At 44.5% G+C, this 20,000-nt stretch overlaps 1 protein-coding gene across 2 annotated transcripts in view; it reads left to right on the plus strand.

Moving 5' to 3' along the window:
• TNFRSF9 (TNF receptor superfamily member 9) overlaps nt 1-20,000 on the plus strand; it is a 45,607-nt gene that overhangs the window by 5,737 nt on the left and 19,870 nt on the right. For both annotated transcript variants that reach the window (XM_073585605.1, XM_073585606.1), the window contains 2 exons: nt 4,705-4,888; nt 6,469-6,576. In XM_073585605.1, the coding sequence (XP_073441706.1) occupies nt 4,771-4,888; nt 6,469-6,576 (226 nt within the window). In that variant the 5' untranslated portion in view covers nt 4,705-4,770. The remainder of the gene's footprint in view (nt 1-4,704; nt 4,889-6,468; nt 6,577-20,000) is intronic.

Below are 20,000 nucleotides of genomic sequence, written 5' to 3' on the forward strand. Positions count from 1 at the left end.
TATTCAATTCAGGGACTAGGAGCCACAGGAGCCTATAGATTTTTCTAGATATGAGCAAGACAGTTTAAAAAAACATCAGTAAGTTCTGTAAATTGCCAGCAGGTCACATTTCCTGAACTCGGTGCACTCTGTCTTGTATAGATAGGATCTGAACTACATGATCCTGGCAGCTATGGGTTAACGGGAATGCTGGCATTTTTACAAGAGAGTTAGAAACTTTCTTACACTTTGCATAATATACAATTTACTGACATAAAAACAGCATGAAATTGACCCAAAACACATAAGCCATACAGATAAAGCAAGTTCTTATGTATAGAAGTCAGAAAGCTGTCCTCACAGGTAAAGAGGAAAACAGTACATATGGTGCTGGAGTGTACTGTAGGGCAGATATTACGGGATAGGTAATCAGGGCATGCACTTCAGTATTACATGTGTTCTACCAGTGAAATGCTCATGCTGATTGGCTAGAGTTTCTAACCAATCCCATGTGCCCAAAATATGGATTTTGGCACTGTACATTGAATAGATAGATGATAGATAGATAATAGATAGAATGCAGTAAATTTATTTCTTAAGAATGTAACTAAGAGTTCACTAGAATTTTTATCTGATATTGCGGTTTCATGATCACGTGCCGAAACCGTCAAATTAAATATTGCAAATTGTGGTCACAGCTAGAAGACAGTTCTGTATGTCACCACTAGGCGGCTCCGTTCTCTGTGTTCTTGGATCATGTTTCTTCTTCCTTTTGTTTTCACTCTCTCTTTTTCTTTCATTCTTACATTTCTGTGAAAACGGAAATCATAACGGAAAATCCAAATAATCCCCATTAGAATTACAAAAAAATACATGTAAACTCCATACAAAAAAAAAAAAATACCTCAACTTGTGATTTGGAAGACAATATTTTATATCCTTTGTTCTCTTTTTCTATTTCTATAGTTCCGTTGAATACACAGAGAAAATAATTTAGATTCTGGAAATCATTAGAATATTTTTACTGAAAAATGAAGGAAAATGAAAAGGGTTTCCAATGGAAATCTATTTTCTTTGGACTATAACCATATACATTAGGTCAACCCTTGCTCCATAAACTGATGAAGTAAAATATTAACCGGTAAGTAACATCGATCTTGTCACAATGGGCCCAGACAAGGATTGAGATATAAGGCCCCCAACACCTTAAGTAAAAGTTGACCGAACCCAACAATTTCCATGGGATCGGCTGACTATCTGATGTGTAGGGTGGCCTCCTGACTGTCCTCCGAGAGATGATGTCCTGACCTTCTGAATTTCAGGGCCGATCCCATCCTTATTGTTTTGTGCAGAGATAAGCCACTGCCAAATAGAGGGCAGAGTGGTCTAAAGCATAGGAGTTCGGAGAGATCATGTCAGTCAAATAATCTGTATATGGGAGTCCAAATGTGATGGCTAAACGGCTGGCTCAGAGCATCTCCAAAACGGCCGGGATGTTCCAAGCAAAGAGTGGTCACAAAGCGTCTATAATGGTCACGTCAGAATCAGAGCAATCCAAGAAGGTTGTGTCGTCTGATGAATGTGGACGGCAGCGGCATTTGACTCACTTACTGTACATGGGGAATGGATAGCATCACAAAACACTTTGGAAGTAGTCATTGTGGCATAGAAAATATGATCCTCTGGGCAACCTTGAGTCCTCACCTTCATGTGGATGCTACTTTTACAAGTGCAATCTACCTAGTCTTTTATGATAACCAATTTACGCTCCCTTGTCGTACTGCAAAAAAAAATTGCACAGTAATGGCTTTAGGAACTTGTCAAGGAGCTGAAGGTGTTGGCCTCAATCCCATCGAGTATTAATATGCTAAAAAACTAAACATGTCCTGTCCACAGAGGCCCACCGCAACTTACAAGGCTGAAAGGGTGTAGGGATCCACTCACTCTTTGGTAGTGTTTCTGGTAGTCACAGGCCCAGAGTCTCTTGGTGCAAACCAGAGATTTATTTTAGTCCACAAATCACTCCAAGATAAATCAACACAAATAAATAAATAAAAAACAGTCGATATAAATTAATTAAACTTTGCAGACCTGGTCAGCGTCTTACAGAGCTGAACAGTACACTAGAGGGGTTTCCACCTCAACCCCCAGCACTATAAGGCTGTGTGCACATGCTGCGGATTCTGCTGCGGATTGATCCGCGCGGATTTTGCAAAATCCGCAGGTAAATCCGCAGTTTTGACCTGCGGTTTATCTGCGGATTAGCCTGCGGTTTATCATCTCCACAGTGGAGGAGATGGCAAACCGCAGCGGAATCCGCTGAAAGAATTGACATGTCAATTCTTTCTGCGGATTAGAAACCGCAGCAAATCCGCGCGGAAAATTCTGCACCGTCTGCACTGCGGTTTCCATTTCCCATAGGATATTATGGTACTGTACACCGCAGCAAAAACTGCTGCGGATCCACAGGGCCAAACCCGCTGCAGATCCGCAGCAGAATCCGCAGTGTGTGCACATAGCCTAACAGGCAGCTGAACTGACTGCCTTCTTTAGCCCATTCCAAGCCCTGGAACTGAAAGTAAGGGAATAGCCAGTCCCTCCAAGCTCTATGGCCATTTCTGAAACCTGGACCCAAAATCCCGGCCCATTAAGAAGCACCGCTCCACACTATACATTTTGGAGCCTGCTTCTCTGGGTCCTACACAACCAAAGCTTGGCAACTCTGTTACACACACCTCCCATCCATGAGCTATCGAGCTGCCACCGTACAAGGGGTAATCTCAAGTTTGAAAGCTATCTCCTTCTCATGTGCCAAAGATCAGCTGAGCGGCAGCACTTGGCAATCTCCTATGGTCCCATTAAGTGTGAATTGTGTAGCACATGATCGACTTCTGCTCCATTCAGCTGAGACTCTTCAGGGCCTTGATTCTCAGGATGGGAGCAGCTTCAGTGGTCGGACCCACACCGATTGGAACTTTATCCTCTATCTGTCTACTCACAGACTAGTCATGAGACAGAATAGTCAAGAGGTCTAAGGTCAAAAGCCAGAAAGTTATGTCAAAGGCAAAGGGATAAGACAAACGGATAGTGAGGGGCAACGTCTGGGGTCTGGTAACTAAGGTCAGAATGTGTCAAAGGCAAAAGCAGTTATACAAACAGTAGTCAAAAGGCAAATTCGATGTCCGGCAACAAAAGATTAAACACATCACTGAGCTGAAGCTGCTATTGGCAATGACCTAACATTTCCAACCAGTTAAAAAGCCTGGCAATGATACGGAAAGAAATACACCTGAAGGAAAACCAAACACTATACTGACAGCCCAACATGCCCCTACCATCCATAGGGCGGCTGAGCCATCAGTCACAGCACTGACAACCTAACTCGCCCCTGTTATCGATAGGGTGGCTGAACAGTCACTCATATAGTCTCTATGACACAGCGAGTGGCGAGATTGTGAGATTATCCTATGGAAAGGTTAGAACTTCCAAACACTGGAATACCCCTATAAAGTGGTTTTCCGATACTGTGATATCACCTTATCATGCTTTACATTGGTTGCACAGTGTCTCATTCTGTTTTTTGATTTGGCATCGGGAATGGCGAGACGTTAACAATGAGTAGAATATTGGCCAACAATGGCCATTTGCCAACTGTCTGTCACCCAACAGGTATCATACTTGTTCAGGCTATTATGGAAGATGCATGATACCTGCCCGGTATCAGAGCATGCTCCTAGCATCAATGCAGTGACTGTTCCTTACTATGCTGCTATTAGCATCCGCATGACCTTCCTCTAGAGTAATCCCTTTTTGCCAGGTGCTGTTCTCTACAATATGACCTAAGTCCAGCAGAATTTCTACAGGAAACACATTCCTCCATGCATACTTTTGCCTCCTATGTTATCCTCATTGCTCCAGTAATTTATAAACATTGACTTTTGCTTGCAAAGACATAGATGTGCACTCTGCATGCGATAATATATGACTCATTTGCCACAGAGGTGATGAGCATTTCTGCCAAACCACCATAAATGTGTTACAGATAAAAATAGTTCCATTACCTTCTGCCTGTGGGCGGCATGGTATAGAGCAGCAGGATGCTGAGGTAGTCCTATTCACTCATTAGGACCGCCCACTGGACTCTTAACACCTGAATGTGCATGGATTTCAATGCATAAACTACAAGTCATACTGAATCTTTACCCACAAACCAACAATGGGGAAAATAAGTATCTTATACACTGCCATTTTTGCAAGTTTTCCCACCTACAAATGCTCAGTGTCCACAGAAAGCTGCCAATCAGTGGTGTGTGCAGGGTTATACAGAGCTCCGCCTTCAGAGACCTGGTACACTGCAGCAGAGTTAATAGTAATTTTCTCAAAACAGCTCATGGCTGGAATCAGGGTCTCTGCCCCTTCATCATGTTGCTCTCGGATGGGGCACAAACAGCCAGGTGACAGATTCAAATTTTAAAAAAAGATAATACCCTGATATAATAAATAGAATCCTCTTTTTAAAAGAGAAGGTCTGCACCAAGGAGGAAATTCTAACTCAGCATTAGTGACTTGTAACACTTTTCCCCTCTGTAGACACGCTTATCAAACCATGACATCTTGATATCCAGATAATATTATGTACAGTCTCCATTGACGTTCATTGTATTTATCCAGTACAGCTGCGGGATGTTTCCTAATTCTTCTCGTCTTGGTTTTTTTTTATTGCAGATTTTTAACCGCTTTCTAGCAGGATTTTACCATCTTTTTGGGAGTAGGAATATTAAGCTGCACAGAATGGACAGACTGACATGGAGTTTGGTTTCTGGAGTTTTCCAGGTCTTGTACCTTCATGTTGTTGTTGGCAACAATTGCTATAATTTTACTGGAAGTTGTTGTTCACACTGTAACCCCGGTAAGTGCTTTTTTTGTTAGCTCAGTCAGTGACACAGAAAACTAATATGTTGCATTTCATTAAAGGGGTTCTCCAAACACATCATAGTGCTGACCTATCCTTAGATGTGTCTATCAGCAAGACACCCGGGATTCTATGGATAGGGGATAACTTGATTTTGTGGAAATACCCTAATCCAGCGCCATTTTTAATTTATGGCACAGGATTAAAATTCCTGTAGAAGCAGATCCTGACACAGCTGAGGACTTCACTAAGAAGAAGACAGAGATGGTTTATTACCACTTTTGTCTTCTTTTTTTGCCTGCTACATAGCACTTAAGGGGCACTGTGTAGTGAATAGAAGCAATGGCACTGCCAATGCCTCTGTTAGACCCAGGTGTCTGCCTAGTATGGCTGAGCTCCTGGGGCCTAGGAGACTTAAGTCACGTCTGTCACTGTAGAGATCTGTTTTCCCCTGTAACAAGGGACCATATAGATGCCAAAGTTAAAGTGGAATAAATGCGCCATAAAGGAACAAAAAAAATATCAGACACCTTATATGATCTCTTGGAGAACAAATTATGTAAAAGAAATATGTAAAACATCTGGAAACTATAGTAAAATATAGGAGACCCAGGTCACTTCTGCCAGTGACTTCTGTCATTGTAGGGATCTGTTTTCCTCGTAACTAGTGACCCTATAGTTGCCCCAGTTACAGAGGAATAAATGTACCATAAAGGACAAAAAATATATGATACATCTTTAATGATCAAAGTATTTAAAAGAAATACACGTAAAACATCTGGAAAATATGGTAAGAAATTAAAAATCCCGACTTAAGAAAAATACAAAAAAATCAATACTTTTTTTTTTATAACTATGTAACAACCCCCCCTCCTCCAAAAAAAAAAAAAGCAAAACGCAAAATACTCGATTAAGGATCCACTCTTAATATCTTAATATTTTCTAGTGAATTCATTCCACAGGGTGTATGTTGCAGAATATTTTTCACCGTGAAAAATGTAAATAATATTAAACTAAACCAAAAATGGCTTCTTGCTGTATTTATAATGCAAAACAAATTGAGTAAATTAGTCATATGTCCCTCCCAAAATAAATAAAATAAATAAATAAATTGGCTGGTTATTAAGACCCTTCCTGGCCTGGTCACAAAAGAATAAAAGGGGATTCTGCCTTAATGTAAATGAAAAATTAACCAACTTTCTAGACTTCTTTGTGAGTCAATCCTGATCCGTGTACAAGTTATGTGCTTGCTGTCAGTGAATAATAACACTGTCTTACGCACCTACTGTCCCAATGTTTCCTTCCAACAGAGATGAGAAGTTGGTGAAAAACTCAAAACATATATTCAGCAGGAGGAGGGTTAGAAAAAGAGTGATTTTTCTAAATTGCGACATACAAGAGATTTTTTTATCCAGTAGATCCCAGTAATTCTGGGACGATTTGTAAGGTGCCCCTCGAATATGTGGGTGCTATGTAATGCTGTATATTACACCTGGTTACTATATGTTTGCTGGCATTCTGTTGTACTCTCATTTTATGTAATTATTATTTAATAACCATTTCCCTTTTTTCCATAGGTTTTTACCTGACCCAAAAATGTGGGAGGTGCGCCCAATGTCCTGAGGACGGCTATGCAGATAAGCCAAACGATAGATATAGCTGTAAGCTTTGTAATCGCTGTGAAGGTAAAGTGATCAAGTGTGTCGCAGCCAAAATGTGGTTACTGATCACTGGGGGGATCCACTTAAACTGCAGGGGGTCTGAGTTATGTTGCAGTAATACAAACCCTCAAAATGCAGCATTATTAGAGCAGTGTGAAAGCAAGCTAAAGCTTTACTAATGGGATCGATCCGCCTGGAATTTACCTTCCATGAAGCAATGGGATTTCCAATGTCTCAGCAAAAATTTATCCTGAGATCAATCCTGTACAATTCTGCAGGCTTCAGAGATGAAATCTCCCATTGCTTAAGTTTGTTACACAGGTGATTTCCATTCTGGGAAATGTCAGCCTTACACTGTAGGAAAAAAAACAACTTTTTTCTTGCATCATAGGAGAATATGCTAGTGATGCTTCTGACAAAAGCAGAATAATGGACTTCAGTTCAGGATTAGTAATGTACTCTACAAGCAGAAAAGTGAGTACAGCTCTGGGGTATAATACAGGATATAACTCAGGGTCAGTGCAGGTTCAGTAATGTAATGTACAGTTGTGGCCAAAAGTATTGACACCCCTGCAATTCTGTCAGATAAGGCCATGTGCACACGATGCAGATTTGCAGCGTTTCCGCAGCGGATTTTACCGCGCAGAAACGTTGCATATCCGCATTGTGATGTACAGTACCTTTAAAATGAATGAAAAAAAAAAACGCTGTGCAGACGCTGCGGATTTTTCCGCGCGGTTTTCCTGCGGTACAAAATCCGCAGCATGTTACTTCTTTTGTGCGGTTTTCTATCTCCCCTGTTACCAAATCCGCAGGGGGAAGACCGCAATGGAAAACCGCACAAAAACCGCGTGAAAAATGGAAGAAATCCGCAGGAAAAATGCAGGTCATTTGACCTGCGGTTTTCTTCCATTCTGCACGGAAAAATCCGCAGGGCTCAAAACTCCGTCTGCACTCAGCCTAATACTCAGTTTCTTCCTGAAAATGATTGCAAACACAAATTCTTTGGTATTATTATCTTCATTTAATTTGTCTTAAATGAAAAAACACAAAAGAGAATGAAGCAAAAAGCAAAACATTGATCATTTCACACAAAACTCCAAAAATGGGCCAGACAAAAAGTATTGGCACCCTCAGCCTAATACATGGTTGCACAACCTTTAGCCAAAATAACTGCGACCAACCGCTTCCGGTAACCATCAATTAGTTTCTTACAATGCTTTGCTGGAATTTTAGACCATTCTTCTTTGGCAAACTGCTCCTGGTCCCTGATATTTGAAGGGTGCCTTCTCCAAACTGCCATTTTTAGATCTCTCCACAGGTGTTCTATGGGATTCAGGTCTGGACTCATTGCTGGCCACCTTAGAAGTCTCCAGTGCTTTCTCTCAAACCATTTTCTATTGCTTTTTGAAGTGTGTTTTGGGTCATTGTCCTGCTGGAAGACCCATGACCTCTGAGGGAGACCCAGCTTTCTCACACTGGGCCCTACATTATGCTGCAAAATTTGTTGGTAGTCTTCAGACTTCATAATGCCATGCACACGGTCAAGCAGTCCAGTGCCAGAGGCAGCAAAGCAACCCCAAAACATCAGGGAACCTCCGCCATGTTTGACTGTAGGGACCGTGTTCTTTTCTTTGAATACCTCTTTTTTTCTCCTGTAAACTCTATGTTGATGCCTTTGCCCAAAAATCTCTACTTTTGTCTCATCTGACCAGAGAACATTCTTCCAAAATGTTTTAGGCTTTTTCAGGTAAGTTTTGGCAAACTCCAGCCTGGCTTTTTTTATGTCTCGGGGTAAGAAGTGGGGTCTTCCTGGGGCTCCTACCATACAGTCCCTTTTCATTCAGACGCCGACGGATAGTACGGGTTGACCAGGGCCGGACTGGGACAAAAAAGCAGCCCTGCCACACAAATCTCACCAGCCCACATACTAGAACACTCCCCCCACACCCGATCAGTGGATTTTACTATATTTTGTTGTGCCCTTCAACACGCCTCTTAAAGGCGTTATTTGAAGAGCCATGTGTGAATGCCGCCGGAGTGCGCATGATCGACCTCTTTTTTAGAGTGCTGGTTCTCATGATCATGGGGGTCCCAGAGGTGGGACCCCAGAGACTACATAGGTCTCATGATAGGGGATTGCTTGGCATAATCCCTATCCTGGTATACATGGCTCCCTCATCCCTATCCTGGTATGCATGACCCTCATCCCAATCATGGTATGCATGCCTCCTCATCCCAAGCCTGGTATGCATGGCCTCCTCATCCCTATAATGGCAGGAATAATCGCCCTCATAGCTATCCTGGTATGCAGGGCCCCACCTCGTCCTAGTATGCATGGATCCTCTTCCTTATCCTGGTAGGAATGGTCCACCTCATCCTTATCCTGGCAGGAATGATATCCCTCATCCCTATATCGGTATGCAGGGTCCCCATCTCGTCCAAGTATGCATGGCCCCATCCCTATCCTGAAATGCAGGGCTCCATCCTTTACCTGTTTATTATTGACCCCCATCCCAGTCCTGGTATGCATGGCCCCATGCTTATCCTGGTATGCCAGGGATGAGGAGGCATACATACTATGATGGGGATGAGGGCCATGCATACCAGGATAGGGATGGGGCCCTGCATACTAGGACGAGATGGGGCCATGCATACCAGGATAGGGATGGGGCCATGCATACCAAGATAAGGAAAGGATCATATCAGGATAAGGATGGGGCCATGCATACCAAGATGGGGGTGGGGGCCAATCATACCAGAATAAGGATGGAACCAATCTTACCAGGACAGGGATGGGGGCAAACCATACTTGGTTGCTAAAAAGAAATGAATATTCATTGCCCTCCATGCCCATGGGGGTGGAATGCAGTGAAAATTCTTTTCTCTTTAGCAGCGGGTACTGTTGTGAGTTCATTTTCCCCTTCACCATTGAGGTCTGATGAACTCCCTCTTCTGGTGAAGGAAGGTAGTGAGGCTGATTACCAAGCACCTGAGCAGGATGATGATGACTGGGTGACTGGAATTGCTGACTGGATATAAGGCAGCCGACGCCCTTCTGCCTGGCTGGTGATTTCTCTGAGGGATTCTAGGAGACCAGTCTGATTCCTGCTCCTCAAAAGCTAAGTTTTCTGCTCTGCTTTTTGCATTTGTCTTTTGGTTTTGTTTTGCCGGATTTCTGCCATTCCCTGTTGGGGTGAGCTGAATTCCTTTTTGCTCTGTCTTCAGAAAATACCTGAGTACTGATATAGTCTTTTTGAAGCCTAGCGTCTTCAGGGCTTTTTTCCCTATCAGTCTGTTGGCTCTTGTTTTGATAGGGTTTTGGCGGATTGCAAACAGCAGCTTTTCTATCCTGTCCTATTTAGTTAGCTTGGGCCCCATCATTCGCTCAGCCTATCTTTCTATCTGTGTGTTTTTTCATCTTGCTTCACCGTCATTATATGTTGGGGGCTGTCTATTGCTTTGGGGTCTGCTCTGGGGGAGTTTAGATTTCCCTTTCTGTCTTTAGGCTATTTAGTTCTCCGGCTGTGATCGAGGGGTCTAGGGCACCGTAGGAACCCCCCACGGCTACTGCTAGTTGTTGATAGGTTCAGGGGTCTGCAATCCGATAGCTGCCAACTTCTCTGGTTTTCTGGACTTAGCTAATATTTCTGTTTTGCCTCCTACGGTGACTCATTCATAACAGGGCACAGGAGTTAGCCACAGCTGCCAGCTCCTGCCTCTGTAACCCACTGCTCCTCCGATGCCGCTCCCCCACCTCCCCACCACAACCGGTTCATCCGGACTATAAGACGCACCCACATTTTGGGAGGAAAAAAGTGTGTCTTATAGTCTGAAAAATACAGTATTTTTTATTTTCCCCATAGTATTCCTGAAAATAATAAACCAATATTAACCCTCCCAAAGACCAATGTCACCTCTCTAACAACAGGAAAGGAGCGGTACTGTGCAGTGTATATATACAGGACAGGAAAAGTGGTACTGAGCAGCAGGGCTGCCATTAGGAATTTCGGGGCTCCATACTGGCAAAATTTTCGGGCCTCCTTGAGACACCGCCCAGGCTCTACCCCAGCTCCACCTCCACCCTTCGAACCTTCCACAGTCCCACGGCTCACTCTTGGAAAAACTCAACTTCTCCACCACATCATCCTCATCAATCAGATATTAACAGTTCCCATCAAACACCAGATCACATACAAAGCCAGCAGCTTTTGTTCTGGCCAAAAGATTTTTTAAGCCACCACCACGACACGGTAGACTCTTTAGGCCAGACCCTACTCGATTCTAAGTGCCCCGTCACACATAGCGACGCACCAGCAATCCCGACAATGATATGACCTTGTCAGGATCGCTGGTGTGTCGCTACATGATTGCTGGTGAGGTGCCAAACAGGCAGCTTCACCAGCGATCAGCACCAGCGACACGCGGGTAACAAGCGACGCACGTCGCTTAGTTACCCACTGTGTACTGTAGAAACCAGCGTGCTGGTGCAGGGAGCTGGTAACCAAGGTACACATCGGGTTTCTAAGCGGCGCACGGCACTTAGAAACCCGATGTATACTTTGGTTACCAGCTCCCTGCACCCACGCTGGTAACCAAGGTACACATCGGGTTTCTAAGCGATGCGCACCGCTTAGAAGCCCGATGTGTACCTTAGTTACCAGCGCCAGCTTGCTGATCGCTGGTCTCCCGCCTATAACACGCAGCGATGCGTGCTGGCCAGTGGGAGACCAGCGATCAAAAAAATGTCCTGGCCATTCCAGGACGATCAGCGATACCCAGCAGGGGGCCGGTCCCTGGTAAGTGTCACACACAGCGATCTCGCTGGTGAGATCGCTGTTGCGTCACAAAACTTGTGACTCAGCAGCGATCTCGCTGTGTGTGACGGGAGCTTAACTTATTAAATATAAATGTATCTTTATGTATTTTTCTTTAAGGGAATGAGTTACATACATCTTTTTTAAATGACCATTAATACAACATACAAGGGACAAATACTGGAATAAATTCTTGGACTTTTGTGCGCTACCAGATAAATTCACCAATCCAATATTTACGAGAAAGATTAATCCATTTATTTCCCAACGCGTTTCGAAATGTGTACCATTTCTTCTTCAGGGGATGACCTGAAGAAGAAATGGTACACATTTCGAAACGCGTTGGGAAATAAATGGATTAATCTTTCTCCTAAATATTGGATTGGTGAATTTATCTGGTAGCGCACAAAAGTCCAAGAATTTATTCCAAAATCTGATGTGTAAGCGATCGCGGAGCTGACCTTTGGACGTGCAGCAAGCAGATTACTGATCCTACATGCCTGAACCTCTCCTAAAAAGGGTGAGTATAATCTAATCTACTTCTCCAGCATTAACCCGGATAAGACCCTATTGCGCTTTTTTGTTCCTTTAGTTTTGACACAAGGGACAAATACTGTGACACCATGACCAGACCACATAATGCCACCACAAAGTGACCTATAATACCACATACAAGGGACAAATGCCATTACACCATGACCAGACCAAATAATACCACATACAAGGAACAAATATCACCACACTATGACCAGACCACATAGTACCACCACATAGTGACTGAATACTACAATACTGGTCATTAATAAAAAACAAAACAAAAATACTAAGTGACATTATACACAGGAATTCTGTATTTACTGTCAGTGTACAGGTAATACAGTTATCACCAGTGATATTATACACAGGAGATCTGTATATAGTGTACAGTGTACAGGTAATACAGTGATCACCAGAAACATTATACACAGAAGCTCTGTACATAGTATACGGTGTTAGTGTACAGGTAATTCAGTGATCACTGGTGACATTATACACAGGAGCGCTATATATAGTGTACAGGTAATACAGGGATCACCAGTAACATTATACACAGGACCTCTGTATACAGTGTAAGTGTACAGATAATATAATTATCACTGGTGACATTATACACAGGAGCTCTGTACAGAGTATACAGTGTATAGCATTAGTTTACAGGTAATGCACTGACTCACCAGGGACGTCTCTAGCTGAAGTCCTTTAGCTTTACTTTTCTTTTTCATGCAGCGCAGACCGCCATCACCTCTTCCAGCCAAGACTCATCTCTGCATAAAATAACACATAGTTACCTATTGCTCGGCTTCCAGAGCACATTCCCCTCTTTTTTCCTTTCTTCTACACTACACATCTGAATACAGATATGCACCCACCATTAATACATAATTGGTTATTATGCAACCCACCATTCCAAATATAAATTATAATATGCCACTGAGCCCCTTCTAGCTATACATAGCCACTTTCCCCACATAATAAATATATTAATTAATTAGCACCTGTACTCTTTCCCCCAATTCATTACCAGTCACTGTGTTGGAATAATGCATATTGATCTGTATGCATTGCAACAACTACTACTGTACTGTTTGATATATTGTGCATATTGTGAGATTGTTAACAAAGTTCAGTGAAAAAAAAAACAGACAGGATGCCCCCCTCCTTCTCTTCCCTTCTTGTTGTTGTAATGCTCCCATGCTGCAAGCCACAGCAGATACCAGACTGATTACATTTCATGCTGTAAGCTGTTCAACCTGGATATGAATAAATCTACGTTCTGTGTTGCTGACTCTGGATGTTACGCTGATTAATCCGCTGCTAATGTTACGCTGATTAATCCGCTGCTAACAGGTTATGGGCCCAGAGTCCTAGAGTCCCAGATCCCCAGAGCACAGAGAAAAGAAAAGAAAGGAAGACGGCAAAGATGGCCACCAGCAGCAGAAGGAAAAATCACAAATTAACTTTACCAGCTTAAATGCAAAGAGTGTGTGTACACTGCTCAGGAAGAAAGGCACAATAACTGCATTCATGTATGGCATAGGCGCCTAGCACACAGAGACCCAGAAGCAATAAGGAAGTTAGTTCAAAAGCAACTAGCTGAGGACATTACAATTGATCTATGTAACCAGATAATGAAATGTACTAGCTGCATCAAAGGGGAAATGTCTAGAAAAGCTTTTCCTAAGAGAAGTACTACAAGAACAGAACAGACACTAGATTTAATACATACAGATGTCTGGTCCAATGAGCACTCAGACTCCTGGGAAGAAGAGATATTTTCTCACATTCATTGATGATCATTCAAGATATACAGTTGTCCATCTGCTTCACAGCAAGAAAGAAGTTCCAGAGAAACTTGAAGTATACAGTGGGGCAAAAAAGTATTTAGTCAGTCAGCAATAGTGCAAGTTCCACCACTTAAAAAGATGAGAGGCGTCTGTAATTTACATCATAGGTAGACCTCAACTATGGGAGACAAACTGAGAAAAAAAAATCCAGAAAATCACATTGTCTGTTTTTTTTTTCATTTTATTTGCATATTATGGTGGAAAATAAGTATTTGGTCAGAAACAAAATTTCATCTCAATACTTTGTGATATATCCTTTGTTGGCAATGACAGCGGTCACACGTTTTCTGTAAGTCTTCACAAGGTTGCCACACACTGTTGTTGGTATGTTGGCCCATTCCTCCATGCAGATCTCCTCTAGAGCAGTGATGTTTTTGGCTTTTCGCTTGGCAACACGGACTTTCAACTCCCTCCAAAGGTTTTCTATAGGGTTGAGATCTGGAGACTGGCTAGGCCGCTCCAGGACCTTGAAATGCTTCTTACGAAGCCACTCCTTCGTTGCCCTGGCAGTGTGCTTTGGATCATTGTCATGTTGAAAGACCCAGCCACGTTTCATATTCAATGCCCTTGCTGATGGAAGGAGGTTTGCACTCAAAATCTCACGATACATGGCCCCATTCATTCTTTCATGTACCCGGATCAGTCGTCCTGGCCCCTTTGCAGAGAAACAGCCCCAAAGCATGATGTTTCCACCACCATGCTTTACAGTAGGTATGGTGTTTGATGGATGCAACTCAGTATTCTTTTTCCTCCAAACACGACAAGTTGTGTTTCTACCAAACAGTTCCAGTTTGGTTTCATCAGACCATAGGACATTCTCCCAAAACTCCTCTGGATCATCCAAATGCTCTCTAGCAAACTTCAGACGGGCCCGGACATGTACAGGCTTAAGAAGTGGGACACGTCTGGCACTGCAGGATCTGAGTCCATGGTGGCGTAGTGTGTTACTTATGGTAGGCCTTGTTACATTGGTCCCAGCTCTCTGCAGTTCATTCACTAGGTCCCCCCCGCGTGGTTCTGGGATTTTTGCTCACCGTTCTTGTGATCATTCTGACCCCACGGGGTGGGATTTTGCGTGGAGCACCAGATCAAGGGAGATTATCAGTGGTCTTGTATGTCTTCCATTTTCTAATTATTGCTCCCACAGTTTATTTCTTCACTCCAAGCTGGTTGGCTATTGCAGATTCAGTCTTCCCAGCCTGGTGCAGGGCTACAATTTTGTTTCTGGTGTCCTTTGACAGCTCTTTGGTCTTCACCATAGTGGAGTTTGGAGTCAGACTGTTTGAGGGTGTGCACAGGTGTCTTTTTATACTGATAACAAGTTTAAACAGGGGCCATTACTACAGGTAATGAGTGGAGGAAAGAGGAGACTCTTAAAGAAGAAGTTACAGGTCTGTGAGAGCCAGAAATCTTGATTGCTTGTTTCTGACCAAATACTTATTTTCCACCATAATATGCAAATAAAATGAAAAAAAAACAGACAATGTGATTTTCTGGATTTTTTTTTCTCAGTTTGTCTCCCATAGTTGAGGTCTACCTATGATGTAAATTACAGACGCCTCTCATCTTTTTAAGTGGTGGAACTTGCACTATTGCTGACTGACTAAATACTTTTTTGCCCCACTGTATCTAGCTGAGGTATATAATAAATTTGGGAGGATAATGGGACTGAATACACAAGTAATGAGACACAGAGCATTTTAAAGAAAAATGGAATCCTATTTCAGACCACTGTACCGTTCAATCCTGAGCAAAATGGTGTCGCGGAAAGAAGGAACCGAACACTCTGTGAAAGTGGAAGAAGTATGTTGTTTGATGCAAATCTGCCCACAGCATATTGGGGTGAAGCAATCATGACAGCTTGCTATCTTCAGAACAGACTACCAGGTAAAGCTACAGAGAAAACTCCGAACTTTTCGGATTTTGGCGCGCACGGCGCACCGTCAAAAGTGCGCAGCGCAGGTCAAAGCGCAACTAGCGCACGGCCTGCGCACGATCTGCGCACCCTATGCTAAAGATAGGGTGCGCCGATCGCAGGCGCCGCTGTCCGCTAGTAGGCGGCCCTACAAGCAAGGGGCGGGCACGCCGGGCAGAGAGCCGGCTCGGGGGCGGAGCTACCCCCGGCCGTGCGTGCGCTGAAAAAGCGCTAATGTGAAACCGGCCTTACAAGACAATAACAAGGAGGATGTAGAGGTCTGGCTGGATTCTTCAACCACTGAAGGAACAACAGAAAAATCAGGTGAATCTGAAATCAGGAGATTGTCAAGATCAAACAGAGGCGTACCAGCTAAACGTCTATCCTACATAGTCAAGACACTACCTGAATCAGAGCCGCAGTCATGGGATGAAATGCAAGAACTACCTGTCTATGAAAGAACAAAGTGGATCAATGCTGCTAATGAGGAAATCAAATCGCTTCATCAACTTCAAACTTGGAAACTCACCAAGCTGCCACAGGGCAAAAAGGCAATCAAGTGCAAGTGGGTCTTCAAAACCAAATATGACTCTGAAGGTAAAGTCCACAGATTTAAAGCAAGGTTGGTGGCAAAAGGATATTCTCAAAAGTATGGCAAAGATTACGATGCTACATTTGCTCCAGTCGCTAAACAGACCACGTTCAGAGCTTTGTTAGCTGTAGCTGCTGTATAAAAGATGAATGTCAGACATTCGGATATAAAAACTGCCTTTTTAAATGGTGACATTATGACAAAGCCATTGCCACGAGCCAGGTTCCAAGAATTGAGAACCACACTGGGACTAAGAGGATAAGTAGTTGTTGAGTGGGGGTGTTGGAATAATGCATATTGATCTGTATGTATTGCAACAACTACTACTGTACTGTTTGATATATTGTGCATATTGTGAGATTGTTAACAAAGTTCAGGTAAAAAAAAAAAAAAACAGACAGGATGCCCCCTCCTTCTCTTTCCTTCTTGTTGTTGTAATGCTCCCATGCTGCAAGCCACAGCAGATACCAGACTGATCACATTGCATGCTGTAAGCTGTTCAACCTGGATATGAATAAATCTACATTCTGTGTTGCTGACTGGATGTTACGCTGATTAATCCACTGCTAACACACTGCATACTCAACGTCCCCACTATGTACCTCCTGATCCCCCGACTCATATTTACATGCCCCTTCCACCCCAGTTCATTGTCATTCTCTCTCCCACCCGCTATTCATTATCAACAGCTCTACCCCCATATTCAATACATCATTTACTCTCTCAACCTCAAAATTCATTATTATTTGCTCTCCCCAGATTATCATTCGCTCTCCCCACCCTCAATTCAATTGCTGTCCCTCTTCCCTCACTCTCAATTCATCATTTGCAGTCTCCCGTCCGCTCCCCCCACTTCATCATGTGCAGTCCTCTTTACCCCCCACTTCATCACGTGCAGTCCCCTTTACCCCCACTTCATCACGTGCAGTCCCCTTTACCCCATGTCATCTTTTCAGTTCATTTTAACCCCCACATCATGTGCAGTCCCCTTTACCCCATGTCATCCTTTGCAGTTCCTTTTAACCTCCCTACCTACATCATCATGTGCAGTCCCCCTTTAACCGCCCACATCATCATGTGCAGTCCCCCTTTAACCCCCTCTCCACATCATCATGTGCAGTCTTCTTTACCCCCATGTCATCCTTTGCAGTTCCTTTTAACCCCCATATCATGTGCAGTCCACCTTTAGCCCCCATCATGTACAGTCCCCCTTTAACCCCCTCTCCACATCATCATGTGCAGTCCCCTTTACCCCATGTCATCCTTTGCAGTTCCTTTTAGCCACCACATCATGTGCAGTCCCCCTTCAAACCCCCCTCTCACATAATGTGCAGTCCCTCTTCAACCCCCCCACATAATGTGCAGTCCCCCTTTAACCCCTCTCTCTACATCATTATGTCCAGTCCCCATTTAACCCCCCTCTCCACATCATGTGCAGTCCCCCTTTAACCCCCACATCATCATGTGCAGTCCCCCTTTAACCCCCCCTCCCCACATCATCATGCGCAGTCCCCCTTTAAGCCCCCCTTCACATATCATGTGCAGTCCCCCTTTATCCCCCCTCCCCACATCATCACCTGGAGTCCCCAGTCCCTGTTGTATATACATCATCAGCCCAGGCAGGCGGCGGCCCCCCAGCCCCTGTATATACATCACATCAGTCATCAGACCAGACAGGGACCCCCATGTCTCTGTATATACATCACCAGCCCAGCCATGCCCTCAGCCCCTGTATATATACACACATCATCACCAGCCCAGCTATGCCCCCCAGTACCTGTATATATACACATCATCACCAGCCCAGCTATGCCCCCCCCAGCACCTGTATATATACACACACATCACTATCCCAGCCATGCCCCCCCAGTCCCTGTATATATACACACACATCACCAGCCCAGCTATGCCCCCCAGCACAGCTATGCCCCCCAGCACCTGTATATATACACACACATCATCACCAACCCAGCTATGCCCCCCAGCACCTATATATATACACATCATCACCAGCCCAGCCATGCCCCCCCAGCACCTGTATATATACACACACATCACCACCCCAGCTATGCCCCCCAGCACCTGTATATATACACACATCATCCCCAGCCCAGCTATGCCCCTCTAGCACCTGTATATATACACATCATCACCAGCCAAGCCATGCCCCCCCAGCACCTGTATATACACACACACATCATCACCAGCCCAGCTATGCCCCCCAGCACCTGTATATATACACACACACATCATCACCAGCCCAGCTATACCCCCCAGCACCTGTATATATACACATCATCACCAGCCCAGCTATGCCCCCCCAGCACCTGTATATATACACACACATCACCAGCCCAGCTATGCCCCCCCAGCACCTGTATATATACACACACATCATCACCAGCCCAGCCATGCCCCCCCAGCACCTGTATATATACACATCACCAGCCCAGCCATGCCCCCCCAGCACCTGTATATATACACACACATCATCACCAGCCCAGCTATGCCCCCCAGCACCTGTATATATACACACACATCATCACCAGCCCAGCTATGCCCCCCAGCACCTGTATATATACACACACATCATCACCAGCCCAGCTATGCCCCCCCAGCACCTGTATATATACACACACATCATCACCAGCCCAGCCATGCCCCCCTGCACCTGCATATATACATACATCATCACCAGCCCAGCTATGCCCCCCAGCACCTGTATATATACACACACATCATCACCAGCCCAGCTATGCCCCCCAGCACCTGTATATATACACACACATCATCACCAGCCCAGCCAGGCCCCCCCATCCCTGGTCCCTGCATACAAATCATATCAGACCAGGCAGCACCCCCCCAGCCCCAGCCTTTATAACTCACCCCCGGCCACACTGCTTACTTAGTAAACCGTCCCTCTCAGCCTGAGCTGGCGTGCGTGGGTAGGAGACTAGAGCTCCTCCGGATTCCTGGATGACGGTCGGTGATAGGTCAGTGCTGCCTGCCTGCAGCCATTGGGAAGAGAAGAGCAGAGCGCGCTCTCTCCAGCTCTCTGCCCTGAAAGAACGTCAGATGATGTGCATCATCACGTCGCGGCGCTTTCTGAATCTTAACCCCTAGGGTGCCAAAAGCCTTGTTGCCACAGTGCCACTGACTGATGCGCGCGTGCTGCGTGCACCTGTAAAACCGCCGCCGTGCCACAGATTTAAAGGGCCGGCGGCAGGAAAAATAGCTGATGCGGCGCCGGCGGCCACCAGCCTGGCAAGCGGCCCACAAGTTATAGCAGCCCAGCGGGAAAATGCCCAGTTGGGTACATTACCAATCCGGGCCTGGGGTTGACACTGTTGTACCCTAGGACTGCAGGGCAGCTTGAACTTGTATGGATGTTAGTCAAGGTTCTTTATCCAACATCTGCACAATCTTGCATTGAAATCTCTTGTCAATTTTTCTTTTCTGTCCACATCTAGGGAGGTTAGCCACAGTGCCATGGGCTTTAAACTTCTTGATGATACTGCGCACGGTAGACACAGGAACATTCAGGTCTTTGGAGATGGACTTGTAGCCTTGAGATTGCTCATGCTTCCTCACAATTTGGTTTCTCAAGTCCTCAGACAGTTCTTTGGTCTTCTTTCTTTTCTCCATGCTCAATGTGGTACACACAAGGACACAGGACAGAGGTTGAGTCAACTTTAATCCATGTCAACTGGCTGCAAGTGTGATTTAGTTATTGCCAACAC

Source organism: Dendrobates tinctorius, unplaced genomic scaffold (assembly GCF_039654945.1).
Source record: "Dendrobates tinctorius isolate UK_male_01 unplaced genomic scaffold, ASM3965494v1 ptg000086l, whole genome shotgun sequence".
Taxonomy (NCBI): Eukaryota; Metazoa; Chordata; class Amphibia; order Anura; family Dendrobatidae; genus Dendrobates; species Dendrobates tinctorius.